This window comes from Sorex araneus, chromosome 1 (assembly GCF_027595985.1).
Source record: "Sorex araneus isolate mSorAra2 chromosome 1, mSorAra2.pri, whole genome shotgun sequence".
NCBI lineage: Eukaryota > Metazoa > Chordata > Mammalia > Eulipotyphla > Soricidae > Sorex > Sorex araneus.
Genome location: NC_073302.1, coordinates 4,302,704 through 4,324,867, shown reverse-complemented (window position 1 = coordinate 4,324,867; position 22,164 = coordinate 4,302,704). Strand labels below are relative to the sequence as shown.

General features: G+C 65.8%; 1 protein-coding gene across 6 annotated transcripts in view; it reads right to left on the bottom strand.

Moving 5' to 3' along the window:
- ZER1 (zyg-11 related cell cycle regulator) overlaps positions 1-21,907 on the bottom strand; it is a 32,019-nt gene extending 10,112 nt beyond the window's left edge. For 2 of the 6 annotated variants that reach the window (XM_055131034.1, XM_055131003.1), the window contains exons 1-10: positions 21,191-21,344; positions 10,658-10,910; positions 9,613-9,763; positions 9,082-9,518; positions 8,283-8,459; positions 7,092-7,206; positions 6,860-7,006; positions 6,089-6,262; positions 1,132-1,347; positions 57-98 (exon numbers count right to left, since the gene is read on the bottom strand). In XM_055131034.1, coding sequence (XP_054987009.1) covers positions 57-98; positions 1,132-1,347; positions 6,089-6,262; positions 6,860-7,006; positions 7,092-7,206; positions 8,283-8,459; positions 9,082-9,518; positions 9,613-9,763; positions 10,658-10,815 — 1,617 coding nt within the window. In that variant the 5' untranslated portion in view covers positions 10,816-10,910; positions 21,191-21,344. Of the gene's footprint in view, positions 1-56; positions 99-1,131; positions 1,348-6,088; positions 6,263-6,859; positions 7,007-7,091; positions 7,207-8,282; positions 8,460-9,081; positions 9,519-9,612; positions 9,764-10,657; positions 10,911-20,871; positions 20,892-21,190; positions 21,345-21,772 lie in introns of those variants that run through there. The other 4 variants (XM_055131039.1, XM_055131030.1, XM_055131014.1 and 1 more) reach the window with 3 other exon arrangements.
- Positions 21,908-22,164: the final 257 nt, after the last annotated feature.

Sequence of the window (22,164 nt, the reverse complement as noted above, 5' to 3'; positions counted from 1 at the left end):
CGAACTTGGGGCTCCTACACACACAGCACGGGCTCGGCTGTCTACTCCCCACTTACGATCTTGTCCAGCAGCTTCTTCTGAATCAGCTTCAGCATGGTCTGTGGGCAGAGCAGAGGCCTTCCTGGGGCTGGGCGCGAGGGCTCCGTGTGCCCCACAGCCAGGACGGAGACAGGAGAACCAGGGGTGGAAGTCCCTGTCCCCGCGCCCTGACAAGGCCACTGGCTTACTTGGGCGGGAGTGGGGGGCATGGGGGGGTGGGGGTGTGTGTCTGAAGACCCTCAGCGGGAGACTGGGGCAGTCCTGTCCTGGCCACACCCAGCCTCGGGGCTCAGCGTCCCCAGCAACGGAGGGTGCGGGGAGGGGGGCCAGGCCTGGCTGTTCAGGTCCCGCAGGCCCTTCTGACCTCGGCCAGTGTGAGCTGCAGCTTGTGTGCGTGCCTGTGTGCGCCTGTGTGCATGCCTGTGCGTGCCTGTGCGTGTGCCTGTGTGTGCCCGTGTGCGTGCCCGTGTGCGTGCAGTTTCCCGTGGCAGAGGCGCCAGGGACTGGAGCACAGGAGGAGCAGGCCTGGCCTCTCCCTTGGGGGTGACGGGCTCTGGCCTGGGGGTGGCACCTAGCACAGCTAGACCCCTCGAGAGCTCCTGCGGTACTTGTTCTTGTCATTTGCGTCGGGACTCGTGCTGGTGCCCAGGAGACTGTGTGATGCTAGAACTCTGCGCAGGGCCTCGGGCACGCAGAGCAAGGGCCCTCCCCACTTCCTGCTATTCCTTTATATTTTGGGTCCCACCCAGCCCGACTCTGGGAGTTACTCCTGGCTTGGTGCTGGGAGTCGCTCATGGTGATGCTGAGTGACCAGGCGGTGCCAGGGACGGAACCCGGCCTCCCATATGCAAACTGGCCGACTGGGCCGTCTCTCTGGTCCCCGAGGTACTTTCTGAATCCTGCTAGGATGGCACGGCGGGGGCACCCGGGCCGTGGGAGTGGGTGTGGGGAGGGGAGGGGTGAATGGGAGGGACTGGGGGCAGGGGCGGCCGCGGGCTCCGTCCTGGAGTCCTTCCCGGGGCCCAGCCCCACCCCAGGCCCTCCCAGGACCAAGCGGAGCGGGAGGCGGGAGGCGGGGCCGGATGCACGCACCACCACAAAGCCCATCTTGCCCACGGCCTCCTTGTGGTCGTTGTCCACCTGGCAGACCAGGGCGTTGCACAGGTGCACGGCGATGCGCTGGATGGACTCGTCCTGCCGCGTGGGGCTGAGGATGCTGAGCAGCAGCTCGTTAACTCGGCGGTACTGGAACTCCAGCTCTTCGGGGATGCTGAAGTTGCACAGGGTGAGGCAGCAGTTCCGCTGGACCTGGGCGGGGCAGGAGGCAAGTGCAGCCTGGTCAGGGCCCCCCCCGAAGAGCTGGGTGGGGCTTTCTAGAGGCCCGAGAGCGGTCAGAGCTGTGGAAATCCAGGAAGGCTTTCTGGAAGAGGAGACTACAAGGCTTCTTATTTTTCAAAACAAAACAAAACAAAAAAAAGCACACACCTGTATCTGCCCCTCACCCCTCAGCATCAGAGCAGGTAAGTAAATAAGAACCCCCTGAAAGAAAGGTGTGAAAGTAGCAATTCTTTAGGAAAGACAGCGCTTCTCAACCATCGCAAAGCAGACAGCCTGAACACGAGCCGGGGGCAGTCCTGCACATGCCGAGGCCCCAGGTGGCACCTGGAGCAAGAAAGGGAGGGGCGGCAGCGATGGGCAGCAGGTAAGCAGTTTGCCCTGTGTAAGAGTCGGGGACGGGGGCGGGGGCTGGGTTTGATCCCGGCATCCCACAGGGTCCCTGAGCCCCACCGGGAGTAATCCCGGAGGGCAGAGCCAGGAGCGGCCCCAAGCCAAAAATTAATAAGTAAAACAGACGAGAGGGGAGGAGAGGAAGCAGCAGCACCCCCAAGGCCCCGCTGGTCCCTCCTGACCCCGCGTCCCTCCGCACTCGAGTCCGGCTCTCCTGGCCGTTCCTGCCTCTACAGCTTCGAATGCCATCCGCTTCCCTCGGTGGCTGCGGCGAGCAGGGGTGGGGGAAGTCGAGCTCGCACAGGCTGGGGAGGGGCTCTGTGCCCCTGAGCCCCACGGGCTTCGTGTCCTGGGTCCCCCTCGGCTTGGCCAGGTGAGCGGCGGGCACACTCGGGGCTCACCGCAGGGCAGGACGGCCTCGGCACCGCGGCTGCCACTGGGTAGACGTGGCGTCCGCCACTCGGAACCACCCAACCCCTCGTGGGCGCACACCTGCTGTCCCTGCGTGCCGAGGGGCTTCTCTCGGGCAGCGTCCGCTGACCCTCAAGGACAGGAAGAGCTCTGCACACCCGCAGCCTTATCCCCCTGCTCTGTCCAGCACTTCCTTTCTCTGGCTTTTGGGTCACAGCTGGAGGCATCAGCCCAGTGGTGTCAGGGACAAACTCTCCCGTCCGCACAGCGGACACGCAGCCTCTGAACCCTCTCCCAGGCCCCGCAGACAGTTTGAGTTTAACAGTTTTCTCGGTGTGCTTTTCTTTTTTTAGGTCACAGCCAGTGCACTGCTCAGGAATTACTCCTGGCGGTGCTGGGGGACCATATGGGATGCTGGAAAGTGAACCCAGGTTGACTGCCTGCAAGGCAAACATCCTACCCACTGGACTATGGATCTGGCCCCAGGTGCATTTTTCTGCCGTATGATTTCACTCCATCCTTTCTCACAGATGTGGAAGCTCATTTATTTACTGATTATGAAACTGAGCAGCTGCCGCTGCTGGTTATGCTTTGGTTCCCTCACCCTCCTGGATCCTGGGATATACAGGTTTCTCCCCGCCCCCCTCTCCCCCCACACACACATGGTGATGCTCAGAGGCTACTCCTGGCAGTACTCAGGAGATATGGTGTGCCAGGGATCAAACCTTGGTAAGTTGCGTGAAAAGCAAACACCTTACCTGCTGTACTATCTCTCTGGCCTCACGTATGAGTTTTCATCTTGGGGAAAAAAACTTAAGTGAAAACTTCACTGAAAAACTTCATATCAAAAGCAGTATGAGGGGCTGGAGAGATAGCACAGCGGGTAGGGGGTTTGCCTTGCACGCGGCCGACCCGGGTTCAAATCCCAGCATCCCATATGGTCCCCTGAGCACAGCCAGGGGTAATTCCTGAGTGCAGAGCCAGGAGTAACCCCTGTGCGTTGCCAGGTGTGACCCAAAAAGCAAAAAAATAAGTTAAAAAAAAAAAAGCAGTATGAGATATACCATAGGGATACCTCTAGATCCTGTACCAGGCTGTCTCACCCAGGGAAACCGGGAGGGGGGCAGGCGAGTTCCCCTCCCCGCCCCAGCTGAGCCCTGGCAACCAAAAACCTCCAGAACTCAATGTTGTCACACTCAGGGCCACACTCCACTGGCTCAGACCGCCTCATCCATGAGTGAACCTGCTGAAAAACCCGGGTACGCGGGACGTGTGACTAAAATCTCTAGGCTGACACGGTCGGGAATGGGTGACTGCCCCATCTCCCTGTGCTTCCAGTAGCCTGGCAGTCACGCCCAGGAACTGCCTCTGGCGCCATCTAAACTCATTAACAGCCTTGATCCAGAGACCACAAATACAGATCTTGGATGAGAGTAACATAGAACGATATGCCACAGAGATGCCTCTGGACCTTAAAAGTACCATCCAAATTTCAGAATTCCCGGAGAGTGTGGCCACACAACACTTGTTGGTAATCTTTCAGACAGGAGCTTACTGGCTCTAGGCTGAGATACAGGAGTCTCCACACACTGTCCTCGAAGGAAACTTTTTGGATCATTTTTAGCGAATTATGCATAAGCAATACAAAATACATTTTTTTTTTTTTTTGCTTTTTGGGTCACACCCAGCGATGCTCAGGGGTTACTCCTGGCTTTGCACTCAGGAATTGCTCCTGGCAGTGCTTGGGGGACCATATGGGATGCCGGGGATCGAACCCAGGTCGGCCGCGTGCAAGGCAAACGCCCTACCCGCTGTGCTATCGCTCCGGCCCCAAAATACATTTTTTAATTCTTGCTTTGGTGGCTGGGTTTGGGGATTGGGTTGGTAGCATTCAAAGTCTATGGCGGGCAGTTGTATTGGTGGTGGGACTGGTGTTGGAATACTAAATATAATTATTGTGAACAACTTTATAAATATTAAATTTTAAAAAAGCATTACGAACTCACTGTAAAAGTGCGAGCAAGACTAAGCAGGAAGTTCCTGTACCTATTTCCTTCCCCAAACCGATCACCTTTGGGGTCTTGACGAGGCAAATGCAAGTATCAATTTTTTGGGAAAGAGGGCAAAAAGGAAATAATGCAGTGACCCAGATACCTCTTTGCATCTCGGCATGCAGTGGCCATGCGTCCACCTAGGACAGACAAGTCGCACTCTGAACCACTGCGGGGAGACCACCTACTACTCACCCAGGCCTGAACCTCAAAGCCACCCGGTTTCCTGTGATTCTGATCTAAGCTGGTAGGGTGGGTGCGCCCACTGCAGCTCCTGCATCGGGGAGCCCAGGTCTGCTCCCTACCATGTGTGCACATGTGTGTGTGTGTGAGCCCAGGTCTGCTCCCCACCATGTGCACACGTGTGCATGTGTGTGAGCCCAGGTCTGCTCCCTAGCGTGTGCATGTGTATGTGTGTGTGTGTGTGTGTGTGTGTGTGTGAGCCCAGGTCTGCTCCCTAGCGTGTGCACGTGTGTGTGTGAGCCCAGGTCTGCTCCCTAGCGTGTGCACGTGTGTGTGTGAGCCCAGGTCTGCTCCCCACCACGTGCACGTGTATGTGTGTGTGTATGTGTGAGCCCAGGTCTGCTCCCCACCACATGCACGTGTGTGTGTGTGTGTGTGTGAGAGAGAGAGAGAGAGAGAGAGAGAGAGAGAGAGAGAGAGCGCCCAGGTCTGCTCCCTAGCGCGTGCTCGTGCCACTGACACCAACTCCCAGCGCCAGAGAGACCACCCCGGAGGAGCAGCGGAGAGCCTGGTTTCTCGTGTCTGTTCGCTGACCAGGCCTCTGGCGTCCTGCTCCCTGCGCTGCTGATGGAGCCGGAGCCCCGTCCTGGGAGCTGCCCACTGCTCAGCCCCTTCCTGGCTCAGTCTCTCCTCCACCTTCTACGGCCACACCCGGTGCTGCCCAGGGCTCGCTCCTGGCTGCAGGGCCCAGACTGCTGTTCTCTGGCCCTCTTCTCTGGCCCCTGTTTGTGTTTGGGGGCCATATCCAGCGACGGTCAGAAATAACCCCTGGCTTGGTGCCTGGGCTCGCCCCTCAGTGCTCAGGAACCAGGCGATGCCGGGCATCAGACCCTGCACAGGCAAGGCCGGTGTCCCGCCCTCTGAGCTCTCTCGGGCCTACCTCAGCACCTTGGTTTCCGGGGGGAGCTGGGGTACACCTTGCATTGCTCAGGGCTTACTCCTGGCTCTGCGCCCAGGGGTCACTCCTGGTGGTGGTCTGGGGACCGAACCCCAGTCGGCCTCATAGGAAGCAAGGGCCCGCTGGATTATCTCTCCAGCCCAAGCACCTTCCTTGGCAACCAAAAGGGAACAATATTCTTAAGAGTTTGTTCTAAGACCGTCGGTTAGATATGAGGCCCACACACTGCAGACACTGAAAAGTCCTTGTTACAGAAACAGTCACGGTCCGATCTCATTCAGGGAACCCAACCGGAGCACACACCCCCGAAGACGCTAGACTCTCTGGAGGTGAGGGTGGGGGGGAGCACGGGGGCTGCTCCCTTCATCTATAGTTCTTGGCGCTGGGGACGGAACCCAGGTCCTCACACATGCAAGGCACACGGTCTACCCGAGCTCCAGGCCCGGCCCCAATGGTAAAAGTCGGACGCTTTTTAGGATGCAAGCGGTGCCTGCAAAGCAGCCGCACAGCACAGCTGCTGGGCAGGAGACCGAGTGCGCAGCGCGGGCGAGACAGGGTGCTGGGGGAGAGGCAGTGCGGGGCAGGCCGGGTCCCAGCAGCGGTGAGTGCGCAGTGGGGTGCGCGGGTGGGGGCGGGGCGGGCGTGCCAGGCGAGGAAGGTGAGTGAGCGGGCATGCGGGGCGGGGCGGGGCGGGCTGCCCTAGTGGGCGGGGGCTCACCGTCACCTCCTGGTAGGACTCCATGCCATTCAGCACCACCTGGATGACCTGCCGCCGCAGCCTGACGCTCTGCTCCGAGCGGTACTCCGAGTTGGTCAGGTAGAAGAGGGCCGCGCTGCCCGTCACCTGGATGTTCTTGTCGTATTTGTGGCACTTGAGGGCCGTGATGACCAGCTGCAGAAAAGACAGGGCGGGGGCCGGGTGGGCAAGTTCCTCCGGGCAGGGCAGGGCCGGGCCGGGCCTGGGGCTCTATGATCCCGTGGGTTCAGACTGGGGGACCCGGTCAGGAGAAGCCTGCAGGTGTCCTGGGGTCGGGAGGAGCCTGGAGGGGCGGAGCCCGGTGGGGCGGGGTCAGGAGAGGCCTTATGGGGCGGGCCACTCGTGGGTGGGGTCAGGAGGGGCAGGACCTGCAGGTGCAACTGGAGAGGGCTGGGGCCTCAGGGGAGTGGCCCAAGGTAGCCGGAGCCGGTAAGGGTGAGGTCAGGAGAGCCTGCAGGTCATTGGGGCGTGGGGGGGGTAGGGAAGAGGAGCGAGGCCTGGCACCTGCGGAGCCAAGGTGGGCCTGCAAGCGCACTGGGCTAGGGGGTGGGGCCGGGTCAGAAAGGGCGGAACCAGAGCAGTAGCTGTGGGGCAGGACAGAGGGGGCGGGGCCGGGGCCTTGGGGCAGGGGCGGGGCCCGAGCCTTGGGGGCGGGGCCTGTACCGTGGGGGCGGGGCCCGAGCCGCAGGGGCTGGCCTGGACCTCCCGGGCAGGCCGGAGCCCCGCACCCACCTTCAGGGCCCGCAGCAGCTGGGTGCAGCGCTCGATGCGCGCGATGTCGAAGAGCAGGTTGATGGCCCGCGAGGTGATCTCGGGCCGGTGCTCCGTGTAGGCCTCGATGGCGTTCAGCACCTGCTCCTCGTTCTTGTCCCCACTCACCTGCGGACGAACAGCGGGTGCTCGGCAGCCCGGGAGGGCGCGGGGCGGGGGAGGGGGCGCCCCGGCCGCCCCGCCGCCCCCTCACCTTGTAGGCCGGGATGTGCGTGAGGCGGCACAGGGAGGTCTCGAAGAGCCCCAGGAACTGCAGCGGCCTCTTGAGCGCGCGGAAGGGGGCGATGCTGCTCTTGGCCGGCTCCGTGCTAGGGGTGGGGGCAAACTCGGGTCAGCGGGCGCCGGCCACCCCTCCCGCGGGGCCTCGCCGGGGGTCGCGGGCCCTGCTTCTGCGCCTCCAGCTCTTTTCCTTCTTCGGGCCGACCTGCTGGTGCCCGGGCACGCGCAGCTCAGTTCAGGGCGGGCTGCTCCTGGCTTGCTGGGGCACAGGGTGGTCCTGGAGCTCAACCCCGGGCAAAGCCCTCTGCGCTCCCAGCCGCCACCCGCCGCCGCTCAGAGCAGGGTCTGAGCCAGGACTGGCTGCCTCCAAGGCAAGCCCTAGCCGGCCTCTGGCCTCTTCCCTGATCCCAGTGATGTCGGGTGAAGGGGGGGCCGTGGACACGCCCACCGACACCCAGCCCCGAAGTCCAGGCCTGATGGCTCGGTGCTCAGGTCTGGCACAGCTTGGGGGGCACGGCACCGGGATGAGACGCAAGGCCTCACACCTGCCGGGCACATGCTCGCTCACAAGCCCCTGCCCAGTCTCTCTGGTTTCTGTCCGGGGGTGGGGACAGCCGGCCTCCCGGGGCAGGGGAGCGAGGCATGCTCAGGAAGGTGAGGGACAAAGATGCTGCAGGCAGGACAGCAGGAAGGGCCTTTGCTCTGCACACAGCCGACCCAGGTCCAATCCCGGCATCCAGCACAGTCCCCTGGGCCCACCAAGAATGATCCCTAAGCACAGAGTACTGCCAGGTGTGGCCCCAAAACCAAAAACCAAAATAATAATAATAAAAAAGAACCAGAGATGTTGTTGCAGCCAGCAGTGGCCAGACTGCCCAGGCCAGCGTGGGGCCGTCAGCTGTGGCTGCAGTGCTGGCCGTGAGGGGCCGGGCTCCCAGGCAGACCCTGGACGCCTCACAGGTGCTGGCATCGGGTCTCCCCAAGCTAGAGGCGGGCACTGGCAGCCCCCCTCTGGCCCCAGGGCACCTGGCAAGGGCTCAGCCACATCAGAGCACCCCTCCCACCCTGGACCCCTGCCAGGGTTCTCCTCCTCTGGCAAACACAGATGGGGGCTGCAGGGGGCACCTTCCTCCCAGGCCTGGGGCACCCCCAGAGCCGCCCCCACCTGGTCTGCCCTCCCTCCTCGTCCATCTTGGAGATGCTGCAGTTCTCCAGGATCATGTGGCCGGAGATGTCCAGTGACATGAGGTCCCCGAGCTTCTGCACGAACAGGCTCAGCACTTTGCGAGTCAGCTTGAACTTGTAGTAGCTGGAGAGGCGGTCTCGGGAGATGTCCAGGTGCCTGGGGGAGGGGGGACAGGTCAGGAGCTGGGCGCAGCCCCAGGGGCCTGGGAGATCTCGGCGCTCTCAGATCGGGGCGGGGAGACCCCAATTCCCTCGAATCAGGGTGGGGAGACCCCAATTCCCTCAGATTGGGGCTGAGAGACCCCAACACCCTCGGATCGGGGCAGGGAGATCTTGACCCCCTCGGATCAGGGCAGGGACACCCTGACCCCCTTGGACCGGGGCTGGGGAGAGCCCCCCACCATCCCCACTGCAGGATACTCTGGGAAAAAGAAACCTCCGGATCCAGATCTTTTTTGGGGAGTGGGGGTTGGAGCAACAGTATAGCAGGTGGGGTCTTGCCTTGCCCACAACCTACCTGGGTTCAATCCCTGGTACTCCCAAGGGTCCCCCCCAGCACGACCAGGAGTGACCCGAGTCCCACTGGGTGCAGCCCCAGAACAAAACAAACACATGAAACATCCACCTCTGCCTAGGGACCACCAGGGCCAGTTCCAAGGGGTTCAGGAGACCCCGGGGGGCGGGGACCGGGCCAGCCCCGGCTGCCGGGGCCAGATGAGACCCCCAGACCCCCATCCCCGGCAGCCGCGGGGGGGCGCTGGTGGCCAGGCGCTGCTCACCGCAGCTTGTGCAGCTGGACGATGACGCGGATGTGCTCGTCCGAGAGGTCCATGTTGTAGAGCACGAGGGACACCAGGCTGTCCTGCCACTGGGTCAGGAAGGCCGCGTCGCTCGTCTGGATGCCCGACAGGTCCAGGGCGGCCAGCGCGCGGAGCGGCCGCAGCAGCGGCTCCACGGGCACGCCGTCGGTCATGCGGCCCAGGTTGAGGAAGCGCAGGCGGCTGAAGCCCTCGAAGGTGAAGTCCTTGACCAGCACCTGGCAGGTGGGGTTCACCAGGCACTCGTCCTCGCAGCCCCCCGGGTTCTCCTCCTCGTAGAAGATGTTGGCGCAGCCGTAGAGGCTCAGGGACACGAGCGTGGGCCCGAAGCTGCGCAGCGTCTGCAGGCTCTTGGCCGACAGCTTCTCGCAGTTGGTCAGGTACAGCTCCACCAGGTCCTGGGGAGGCGGCGCGGGTGGGCGGCGGGTCAGCGCGGGTCAGCACCGGCACTGCCCGCCGGGGTGGGGGTGGGGCGGGGCCGGCCCCGCTCACCTGCTTGCGGATGGCCTCCAGGTCCTGGTCCTGCACCAGGTCCTCCCGCAGGTGCAGGCGGCTCAGGCGGGTGCTGCGGGGGTCGGAGAAGAGGCTGAAGAAGCTCTCGTGGGGCTCGAAGTTGCAGGCGGCGTTGACCAGCTCCACGTACCTGGGGGGGGGAGCCCAGCTCAGGGTGAGCAGCAAAGCCTGAGGGCACCCCCCCCCCACAAACGCACACATCTGCCGCCCCCCATACGCCCTCCCAGGACCCCCCAGTGCCCACATTCCTGTCCTCGGGCAACTGCTGGTTCCCTCCCTCCTCACCCCTCCCAGCACCTTCCAAAGAGGAAATGAAGCCGCAGAGTTTGGGGTCCCAGTGGGGCTGGGACACGCTCTCGACCACGCTGCAGCCGGCAGCTCAGAGGGCCCTGGCCGGCAGGGAGGGCCTGAGGGCCCCCCATTCCACAGTCTGGGCTTTGGGGAGGGTCTTGCCTGACGCTGTGCTCAGGGATCATTCCTAGTGGGCTCGGGGACCATCTGGGGTATAGGGGTTGAACCGGGTAGGCCGAGTGCGAGACGGGTGCCTCCCCGCCGTGCTACAGCTCCGGGCCTGGGCTCTCACCACGGAGCACCTGAACGTCCCCTGTGGCACGGGTCTGACTCGAGCACCCCCAGCCCTGAAAGCCTCACGTGCTCTCCCGGGGGTGCTCCGGCCTCGGACCCCACTCTCCCAACCCCCTTCTGGGCATGTAGCACACACTCAGACTGGGCCTGCGTGTCAAGCTTCTAGAAGCCTCTGAGAGAGCAGTCCCTGGGAGGGGATGGAGCCGGCTCTGAAAGTGGCCCTGGGGGAGGGTCTGCAGGTCCTTTCTCACTGATGGCATGTGCTCGTGGCCACACACACACACACAAACACACATGCACACTCAGATACACACAAACCCACATGCACACTCAGATATATACAAACACATACGTGCCCACATATGCACACGCACATACATGCGTGCGCACATACATGAGCATGCACACACAAGCGCGCGCACACGCGACCCCTGCTCACTCATTGACGAGCCGGTCGCAGATCTCGCTGGGCAGGAAGATGTCGGGGCGCAGCCGCAGGGTGCCCTTGTCCAGCAGGCAGCCCAGGGTGCCGTCCAGGTTCCGCAGGCAGAAGTCGGTGCAGAGGGCCATCAGGGACTCGGGGGTGTCGGACGCCATCTCGAGGAGGGCTGGGGGGGGTCACTCCACAGCGGGGGGGGCCCCCAGGGGCAACGGCGAGTCCCGCACTCACAGGATCATGGGGGCGCCGGGGCCTGCGCCGTGGAGGAGGAGAGTGAGTCAGTGGCCGGGCGGGGCCACGGGGGCAGCCCCCGACCCCCAGCCTGGCCTTTTCCTGGCTGAGCCGCCATCCACACACACGGCACGCTCCCCACCCCCTCCTGCATGTCGGCCAGCGGGAAAGGGGGAACTGAGGCTCGGGTGGGACCAAAGGGGCCGTATTCCCAACAGCCCCTCGTGACCTCAGAGGGGGTCTGTCAGAGCACGGACCCACGGCACGGCACGGCGCACAGCGCATGGCGGCCCTGGTTCAGTGCCGAGCCCCGGGCTGAGGGGCCCGAGCGGCACCGCATCCTCCAGGCCGGAGCCACGAGCCTGGGGCTTGAGGACCACCAGGAGGAGAGGCCTGAGGGACAGCATGGCCAGCCGGGCACTTGCCCTGCACACAGCAGACCCAGGTTTGATGCCCGGCATCCCACACGGCCCCTCGCGCCTGCCAGGACTGACCCCTCGGTGCAGAGCCAGGAGTGAGCCCTGAGCACCGCTGGGTATGGCCCCAAAATTTAGAAAAAGGAAAAAAGGAATCACTGGAGGGGCCCCCAGGCCACCTGAGCAGCACCTGGGAGACCCCCCAACTCCCCACCGCCCCCCCAACACACAGAATGATGGTCTGTTAGTTGCCAACGATCTCAGAGAGACCCTGAGAATCCACCACCTCAGCAGCGGGGTCTGTGAACGGGGAAGTGGCGAGAAGGGACCGAGAGACAGTGCGTGGAGGGACGGCAGTCTGGCAGGGCTGAGACACGGTTACGGGAGCGGCCCTGAAGCATTAATATTAACAAGATTGCAGAGAGGCGCCAGGAATGCAGAACCAAAGGTTTCTCCCAGGAGAAATTAAACCACGGCTGGAGCAATAGCACAGCGAGTGGGGCGTTTGCCTTGCTCGTGGCTGACCGGGGTTCAATTCCCAGCATCCCACTGGGTCCCCCGAGCACCGCCAGGAGTAATTTCTGAATGCAGAGCCAGGAGGAACCCTTGTGCATCGCCAGGTGTGACCCAAAAAGCAAAAAAATTTAAAAAATAAAAATAAATAAACCATAAAAGTTGGGGTTTGAATATGCAGAGCAGTCTTATTCGGAACAGGCCACACGTGCAAATACCAGCTACTGACGAGAGGGGAAGCGGAATGTGCCATCACACGAGACCCACGCGGTGGCCGGCTGCACTGGGACCCACGCAGTGACCAGCCGGCTGCAACAGGACCCACGCGGTAGCTGACTACACAGGGACCCACGAGGTGACCAGCGGCTGCACAGGGACCCACGCGGTGACCAGCCAGCTGCAACAGGACCCACTCGGTGGCTGACTACACAGGGACCCACGCGGTGACCAGCCGGCTGCACGGGGACCCATGTGGTGACCAGCTGGCTGCACGGGGACCCACGTGGTGAGCGGGAGACCACACAGCACGCGGCTGCTCTCTGCTGTACACCAGAGGCCCTGGAGCACATGCCCGGTGGACAGAAGCCCTGGTTCAACCGCCCGGCACAGCACCCCAAGGACTGACCCCAGGTGGTGATCGGGGACGCCCATAGGCGGTGCCCATGGTGGAACCCGGCTCAGCCGCTTACGAGTAGGGTGCTGGCCTTGCACGCGGCCGGCCTGGGTTGGATCCCCGGCACCCCACCTGAGCCCCTCCAGGAGTGACCGGTGAGTGCAGAGCCAGGAATAACCCTGAACACGTAAAAACCAACCAAAAACAATAAACTCTTAAAACAGGACGCAAAGCGCCCACCGAGGGCGCCGGCTGCGGCCGAGTGGGAGAGCACAGCCCGGCACGGGGGCCCCCGGGCCGGCGTCTGACACCACCCGGGCCCCCCCGCCCCTGGAGTGCGGGGTGTGCCGCCCATGTCAGCTAAAGAGCTCCCCATAGGGAGCAGCTGAGGGGCCGGACCGCCTCACAGAGGGTCTCGCCGAGAGACGCCACGAGGGCCGGAGGAGAGAACGGCAGTTAAGGCGCTTCCTGAGCCGGGTTCGATCCCTGGCACCACATAAAGTCCCCCGGGATCCACCGAAAGTGACCTCAGCGCCCAGAGCCAGGAGTCAGCCCTGGGCACAGGCGGGGAATGTCACCGGGGAAGGTGACAGCTAAGGCGGAAGCTGCTGGCTGACGACCCCGCCGAGGCACTGCACCCAGAACACGGGAACGACTGCTGCGAGTCTCTCTGGTTCTGCTTCTCTCTGTTTCTGGGCCCGGTGCTCCGGGCCTGCTCCCAGGGAGGTTCTGGGCCCGGTCAGGAAAGCAGGTGGTGCTGAGGATCAAACAGGCCTCGGACAGCCACCCCCCGGGGCCACTGCATCGCTTCGCTCTCCTTTGCAGTTCCTGGGACCAAGCCCAGCCCCCACACACGCAAGCGTTTTCCCGCTGCCGCCCCAGCCCCAGCGAACCCTCCGGCCAAAGGACGGGCATGTGGGGCACCTGGGCGGCGGGGGCTGCAGCACCTGGGCTCCACCCAAAACCCAGCAAGGAACCGTGCCTGAGTGACTGGCAGGGGGAGGAGCGGAACTGCACGCGAGAGGGCACGGCGGACTCAAACGCCTGGGGAAGGGCTCGGGGTGGGGGAACCATGAGACCCCGGCAGGCCCGGCTCCCGCGAGCCCCCTCCCACCCACCACGGGCAGCTACAGGCAATCCTGGGGGAGGGGGGGACAGGGCAGTCGGCAGCTCCCTGTGACAGGAGCACTGCTGGCACCACCCACCCAGCACGAGCACAGGCTGCTGGTCACCCGGAGCACGGCCGCCCAGGCCCAGAGCCCGCAGGCACGCAGAGATAAGGGACCCCCCCACCCCCCGGGGCTCCCAGCAGCTCCCACGCAAAGGCACAAGGGTGAAGGCATTTGCCTGGCACTCGGCCCACCAGGGGTTGAGCCCCGGCCCCCCCCATATGGTCTGAGCACAGAACCAGGAGCAAGCGCTGAGCACTGCCAGACGTGGCTCACGAAAGCCAGACAAAGAACCTGCAGGTCCCCGGGCTGGGGCCAGGCCTGAAAGCACAGAGCCCCTCGGGGCGGCCGGGACTGACCCGGGACCACGGGGACCTGCTTCCCGCAAGGCACCCCCCAAAGCCTGCGGAGAACACGCAAGGCCAAGCCCACGTGACACCCCCAAGTCGGGAAGGCATGCTCCCTGCAGCAGGCGTGCACACGCGCACGCAAACACTCAAACAGGCACATACACACACGGCCCACAGGACCCCTGCGTGGAGGGAGCTGCCAGGCCAGAGACCCCCGCGGCCTCGTCCTTCTGTCCTGAGAACTGGGTGAGGTGGCCACACTCTGAGGTGCTCAGGGCTGCATTCTGTCTGGTTCTGCGCTGCGAGGTCATTCCTGGTGGGCTCAGAGGATCCTCAGGGATGCCGGGGCTCGAACCCGAGTCGACGCGCACAAGGCAAATGCCCTCCCCCTGCTGTGCTATCCCTCCGGCCCGCCACTTTGGAGTTTGTTTGGTCACTGAAGACAGGTGTGGACACAGACGCCCTTCACTGAGGCCAGGGTGGTCACTGGGTGGGTGTGCCTGACCTTGCGGCACTGACCACGGCACGGCTGGCAGGACCCCCCACAGGCGGCGCCCGCCCACCGGAGTCGGCCCGGGCAGCTCCACTCACAGGGCCGAGGGGCTGCCCAACTCACGAGCAAACCTCCCAAGAGATCGCCTGGCTGCGAAAGCTTCTCAGGGGCACGGTCCCGAGCTGAGCCCTCCAGGGCGACCCCAGGAGGGGGGGGCAGGTCCGCCTGCTGGCGCCCGCCTGGCAGCTGCCGCCACACCAAGGCAGACTCCACCACTCACGCCCAGCTCCCAGGCGCCGGGGGGCCGGCAGGCTCAGGTCTATCAGGGTGGTTTTGTCCCGGGGACTGAAAACTCTGGGCCTTCTCGGAGGGAGGGTGGGCCCCTCCCCGCCTCCCCATACCCCGAGCAGCCACGCCAGACCCGCCGCCGCGTTCGCTCACTGCCTGGTCAAGCACCCGGGACTTCCTGAGCGGCACCTCCAAACTCCGGGGCCCTCACATCCGGCAGGCGCACACCAGACACGGGATGGAACGTGGCAGGCCGAGGAGCGGGTCAACACAGACACTGTTGCAGAACCCCACTGGCAACCACCGCGCATTTTTTGCTTTTTGGGTCACACCTGGCTATGCTCAGGGGTCACTCCTGGCTCTGCACTCAGGAATCACCCCTGGCGGTGCTCAGGGGACCCTATGGGATGCTGGGAATCAAACCCGGGCCGGCCGTGTGCAAGGCAAACGCCCTCCCCGCTGTGCTATCGCTCCAGCCCCCTTAGCCGGTAGTTCTAACAAGCAATATAAACGATGACCGAGGGCCTTCAGCTGGGGTGGGCCTTCGGGGTGGTTGGGAACACGGGGGCAGCGGAGGGAAGGCCACAGTGGTGGTGGGACTGGGGTTGGAGTATCGGACGCCTGGAGTCACTGTACAGTGGACAGCCGTGAACCACGGTGCTTAAATGAAGTAGAAAAACTGCCGAGGAGGGGCTGGGAGGACGGCACCGTGGGCGGGTGCTGACCCTGCACACAGCTGACCCGGGCTCAATCCCGGGCACCTGTAGGGTCCCGAGCCAGGACTTAGCGCTGAGCACTGCCAGGTGTGGCTCCAAAACAGAAACAACCCACCAAGGCCAATACAATCTCAGGAGGGGGCAATCAGGACTGCAGCTGCTCTGGGGGTCTGGCTGGGCAGGTGTGACCCCAAACAGAACAAAATACACCTGGATTTCAGTGCGTCCTGAGCGTCGCACGGTTCCCGAGGCACCACAGGGAATCACCCCCCAGCAGAGTCAGGAGGAGCCCTCCAACACCACTGGGGCAGAATCCATACATTTTAACTATTTCTCTGGCCAGCGGCACAGCTCAAAGGGCTGGGTGCAGGCTCCCAGCTTGCAGGACCCCGGGCTCAATCCCCGGCACCTGCAAACACCAAAGTCAAGGCACAGACGGCAGCAAGGTCCACTTCTGCGGGGAGGTCACTGACCCGTAACCTGGGGGGGCAAAACGCTCATGCAAAAATGAAAATGGTCCCTTCAGTGGAGACTGCCGGAGCGACAGTACAGCGGGGGGGGGGGGGGCGCTTGCATCCCATACAGTTCCCCGAGCACCGCCAGGAGTGATTCTCTGAGTTCAGGGCCAGGGGGACCCTGAGAACCGCCAGGTGTGACCCAAAAAGCCAACAATAAGTAACTAGGCTCCCTGCTCCCGAGTCAACCACCCAAGCCTGGTCCAGAATCCGCCCCCCCCAACTGCTTGCCCCGCTAGGCCGACAGCCCCAGCCAGGGTGCTAGGAGTCAGGGTGGGTGATGGCCGGAAGTGGATGGGGGGGCGCTCGCTCACCTGTGAAAACCCACCAGGCCATCCTGGGCCCACCTGCCCCCTCACCAGGAAGGAGGCTGCGTGGCTCGGGGACCCCGGTGCTCAGACAGGCCCCCCCTCCATTTTCTAGTAAATGGAGCCACCTCTTCCCCGCCCTGTTTCTTCCTCCGAAAAACGTGGGGGAGGGATGGCGTGCGATGCCTCGCCCAGGACGCGACTGAGCCGTGAGCGAGGGTGAAGGATGAGGGTCACGAGGCCGGACCCTGACACAGCCCGACGGCCCCCGGAAGGAGCCTGCGTGCCTGGGCCAGTTCCGTGTCTCAGCCGCACGCAGAGGGGACCCCACTCCCACACAGGGACACGTCGCTGCTCCAGGGCACTGACCCCCCCCCCCCGCCTCTCCAACAGGGAGCCAGAGCGGACGGCAGGCAGGGCACCGGGCTGGCCTAAGGCCGGCCCTGATTGGATCTCAGCGCCCCAACAGAACCCCTGGGCCCCGCCAGGGTGGTCCCTGAGCTCCCCGCCCCCACCACAAAAATTCTTGGGCCGTGCAGCTAAGGCACTTGCCTTGCACGCAGCTGACCTGGGTTCGAGCCTCAGCACCACAGAGCGTCACTCCTGAGCACAGAGCCAGGAATAACCCCTGGGCACGCCCGGGTGCGGCCCCAAACACCTCCCAAAATAAGGACGGGCTGTGGCCCGGAGCAACTGCCCCCCAAAAGCCCCCAAGAGCAACCAGGCACCCCGAAGGGCTGGGGGCGGCGGGCAGCGAACAGGGTGCCATGCACGTCTGGGCACCGATGCCAGGCTGGTGGGCGGGGCGGGAGCGCCCTCCGGCGGCCGACCGGGCGGGCTCTCCCCGTGACGGGCACTGGCCATCTGGGCCCCGGCAGCTGGCACAGAGGAAGGCTGTGCCCGGCGCCACATGGGCAGAAGCGTCTCTCTCCGCCTTCCCTGGCAGGTTCTCAGGTGCTGGGTCCGCAGGGGGAGGCGGAGGGGACGGGGTGTCGAAGGGAGAGGGACAACCACGGCAAACACACCGACGAGGACAGGCCCGCGGGCCCACGCCGGGCGCTCGCACTCACAGCTCAGCCCCACGGGACACAGCACACAGCTCTCCGGGGCCCCTGCAGCGGCGACCCGGGTGGGCGTGGCCTCTCCTGAAGAACCCCCCCCCCCAGTCCTGGCATGGGCGCTGGAAGGAAGCTCCGGGGCCCTGCCCTGGCCCCAGCTGGCACCGGGAGAATGAGGTTTCCTGCCACCAGGGAACCTTCCTTTGTCTGCTGTTTGTTTTGGGGGGTGCCTGTGCGGTAACAGGGTCAAACAGGGCTCAGGCACGCGCACGGGGTCAGCGCCCTCCGCGCCGGCCCCTCTCTCCGGCCCCTCCCCCTCTCCGATGGAGACCCCGAGTCTGGCCCGAGGTGGGGGTGCATGCACCCGCCTCAGGCAGTGCCAGCCGGCCTCCCGGCTTCTCCCAGGACGTGGGAAGGCGCAGAGGCCCCGCCACGTGCTGCCGACCAGCCAGAGGGGTGGGGGGCCGGGGCGCGGAGTCCTGGAACAACGCCCACCCGGGGAAACAGTGACCCAGGGGTGGGGGAGCCAGGACAAACGCCCCATTTACAGCTGCTGGAAGGCAGCCAGGAGGGAGAGCGCCCTGGCCAGAGGGCGGGCTGCGCGGCTGCGCGGGGGAGGGTCGGGGCAAGTGGCCGGGGGTCTCTGGAGGCCAGAGAGGCGCAGAGGACACGCCGAGAGGGGTGTCCTGGACTGAAGAGCCTGCAGAGACTCAACATATTGGGGGTGGGAGGTTCCGCTGGGCAGACGTGGGAGGGCGGCGGGGGGAGCGGCGGCGCGCTGCTCGCCGGCGCCACCTCCAGGCAGCGGGGCGCACCCCCCAGCCCGGGACTCGGCGTTCCGGGACGGCGTGTGCTCCTCTCTGCCGCCACGCGGTGGCGCGCTTCCAACCTGCAGCGCGCAGCAGCGGGGGCGGCCGCGGGCGCCGGGGGCTTTGTCCCGGGTCCGGCCACAGGCCCCGCGGCCGGCCGGGGCATCCGGGTGCGCGCATGATTCATCGGCCCGACACCCGGGCTCCCCACGCCCATCGCGGGCAGGCCGCGGAGCACCCGCGATAACGAGGCACGCGGTGGCCCTCGACCCGAGACGGGCAGCGAGTCCCGGGTTAGAGGGCGGCTCGTTATCGCTGTTACCGGGAGTGACAGCAGCTGCGGCCCCCGCCCTGCCGTCCACCCCCGGTGGCCTTGGACGCGCTCAGAGACTCCCTCCGGGGCTGCAGGGCTGCAGGGCTGGGCGCTCCTCGAGGGGGGGCGCCGGCGGGGGCGGGGGTCGCCCAGCGTGCTCCTGGCGAGGACGCCGCAGCCCCCCTGGACCCCCGGCCAATGTTTACGGGGCTCGGTATTCGGTGGGGCTCTGACCTGCAGCGGGAGAGGCTGGGGAGGAACAATGACAGCTCGGCAGTAATTGGCAAAGTCTGGCAGCACCGGCGAAACGAAGGCTTGGGGAGATTCAGACGCTCGCTCGGGTCTTTTTCTTTTTTTAGGCGGGGGGAGGGTCCCCGAGAAGTGCTCATAGGTCTTCGGGGCCACTCCCAAGGACCCAAGGGTACTGGGCCAGTGATCAAGGCTGGGAGCTCAGTGCTCGGACCCAGTGATGGCAGCTGCTCGCGCTCAGAGCTGTTCCCAGGGACCAAACTCGGGGCCTCGCGGGTCAGGCTCCGGCCGGCTCCCCGGCCTGCACTCATTTCTTTCCCTTTTCGTTTTTAAGGCCGCTCTGGAGAGGCTTAGGGCTTACTCCTGGCTCCGCGCTCAGGAGTGACTCCAGGTGGAGCGCCGTGTGGGATGCCGGGGATGGAGCCCAGGTGTGCGTGCGAGGCTCCCGTCTCTCTGGCCCAGCCCTGGGTTCATTCCTGAGGCTGGAAACAATCAGCTCCGGGGCCAACTGGCCGGAGTCATTCCGATGTGGGCGGGTGGTCCCCAGGGAGACCGAGCCTCCGAACCCACAGCGCCAGGCCCGCGACGCTGAGCAGCAGCAGGGCCGCGTCTTGGGAGGGGGGGGGGCCCCAATGCTTCTGCGAGAGCCGGGGGGCGGGGGGGGGGGAGCTCGGGCGGCCCCTGCCGAGGAGACACGCCGGCAGCAAAGGGAGGAGCTGGGACATGTCGCCCGCGACACGAAGCGCCAGCCACCAAGTCAGGGCTTGACCCCGCAGCCTCCGACAACTGGGCAGGCTCGGTGCGTCCAGCCGGGCTCTCCTCCCTCAGATCCTGGGCCCTGCCGCCCGCTGGCACCCAGCAGGCGCTGCCCTGCTCTGGTCGGTCAAGCCTCCCTGGGCAGGTGAACCACACACGTCCCCCCCCACACCGGCACCTCGGGGGCTACATGGCTCAAGCCCTGCCACACGCATGGACGCAGCGGAACCGGGGCGTCAGGGATGGTGACTAAAGACCCCCCCGGCCCCCCGGGGGAGAAAAGGCCCAAAGCAGGTCTCCATCCTCCCTGGGGGAGACGGCGCTGTCCCCCACACGGCCCCCCTGCTGCTCCCCGAATTTTCCAGCCTGAGCTGGCACCGCCGCGGCTGGTGTTCAAGTGAGGGGCTCCGAGGCAGGTGCTGGCCACCAGGTCCCCCCCCCATCTCGGTCCTTCTACGAACGTCTACGAACCAGGCCTACCGGGCCACAGCGGGCGCCTCGGCCCCGGGGAATCTGGACGCAAGCTGAGCCCGAGCCTTCCAGAGGGCAGGAAAAGGGTCCCCCGCGCGGGAAGCCGAGCCGCCAGGAAGCCCAGCCGCGGTCGCTGCCTGGAGCCCAGTGGCCACTCGGTCCTCTCCCACAAATCTGCATCTCCTCTGACCACAGGACAATGTCAGTCAGCACTGCGCCACGGGGGTGCCCCGCTAAAACGCCTCATGACGCCCCCCCCCCCCGCCCGCCCCTGCCCCCATGGTTATCTGGTCCTCTCCTGACTCCCTCACCCACACTCCTCCCTGCCCTACCGCCCTGCTGTTCCAACAGGTCTACGACCTCAGGACCTTTGTGCTCTGGGGGATGAGCTGCCTCCAGATGCCCGCCTGGCTTGCACCCCCTCCCTCCCTCGGGCCTTGGTCCTGGAATCGCTGCCCGGGAGACCGGCTCTGACCACCGTGGATGAAAAAAAGGGGGGGACCCCTCTCTGCGGCTCCTTCATGCTGCCCCTTCCTCCTCCGCGGCTGCTCAAGCCCCTCTGTCACGACCACCGGGTCCTGTGCACGCAGCCCAGCTCAATGAATGAATGACGACCCCACGCGGAGACCCCTCACCCCGGCCTCCACCTCCTGGCCGCACGGAGCCTCCCGTGTGACCTTTTCAAGCTGTCTTCCCGGCTCACCCCGAGCCGCGCGGAACCCGGACAGAACCCGGCTCTCCCCTCCCCCACGAGGGAACAACCAGATGGGGAGGATCTTCCCTGGAAGCAAAGGGGCCATCAGCCCCCCCACACACACACACACACGCACGCACATAAAGAGCCGACGCAGGGGCGAGCACGGCAACGGCCGGGGATCGTGCGCCCCGTGGGCCACGGGCCAGTCGAGCCGCGTCCGCGCTGTCCACTCCGCGTCCACTCGCCTACCTGCCGCCCCGCGCTCCGGCCGGCCAGCGCCCCCCGCCCCGCGGCGGGAGCTGCAGCGGCGGGAGGAGGGGCTGACGCTCCGCCAACAGGTAGGAGGGGCAGCGTGGCGGCGACCCCCACCCCGCGCCGCGTCCCCCGGGGCCGGCAGCGCCCGGGGCGGGGGGCGCGGGGGGCGGCCGCCCGGCGAGCGGCCGGGGCCGGGGCGGCGGGGCGCGCGCGGGCGCGGGGGGCCGGGGGGCGGCGGGGCGCGGCGCGGGGGCGCGGGGGCCCGAGGCGCGGGCGGGCGGGGGGCGCGCCGGGGGGCCGCGGGGGCCGTTACCTGGCCCTGAAGGCTGCGGGCGGGGCCGAGGGCCGCCGGGTGCTGGCTCCGGGGCCCGGCCCCTCCCCCGATCCGGCTCCGAGGCTCGGAGCCCGCAGCCGCCGCCGCCTCCGCTGTCAACAAACCCCGGGCGCGTCACTTCCGGGCCCGCCCCCTAGCAACCGCGAGCCCGCGCGCCCCCGACACGGCTCCGGCGGCGCGCGCGGACGGCGGCGCCCGAAGGTTCCGGGTCGGGCCGGCGCCCCGAGTTCCGGCCGCCGGGCCCCGGCGTGCGGAGGCGGAGGGGGTCCCGGCTTGGGGCCGGAGCCCAGGAAGGGGTCACGGGCCGCGACCGACTCCGCCTCCGCGCGTCCGCTCCGCTCCCCGCCGTCTCCGCGGCCCCCCGCGTGGGCACCGGCCGGGGGTCGCCCGGGAGCCCCCCGCGCGCCCCTCCGCGGCCGCCCCTGCAGCGCCCGCCCGGACCCTGGCGCCCCCGCTGCTCCCTGCCCAGTGCTCGCCTGGACCCCCGAGGGATTCTTCAGATCGAGCCCCGGCCCGGCACCCGCCTCGCGGACCCCCGCGGCCGCCCCCAGCCCGGCTTACTTGGCCCCCTGCCCCCGTTGTCCCGCGCAGGCCGTGGCCAGCCATCCGGTGCTTGCAGTGATGCCCGGCTCGCCAGCACGCCCTCCCGCCCCCGTCCGTGCCCGCGCGCTGCTCCGGCGACAGGTGCCCGGTTCGATGCCCGGGCCCGGAGAGGAACGCGCTCTGGACACGCCCCTTCCACTTCTCAAACTAATTAGTGGGGCCCGAGCGGGGAGGGCCTTTGGCATCCCGTAGGGTCCCCTGAGCACCGCCAGGAGTAACCCCCGAGCATCGAGGGGGGCGACCCAAATAAGCAAAATAAATAAATAAATAAATAGAAATAACTGGTGGTCTTTGATCATCTCCGACGAAGGGGTGGGGGATGCTTGGCGATGAATTTCAGAAAGCCATAA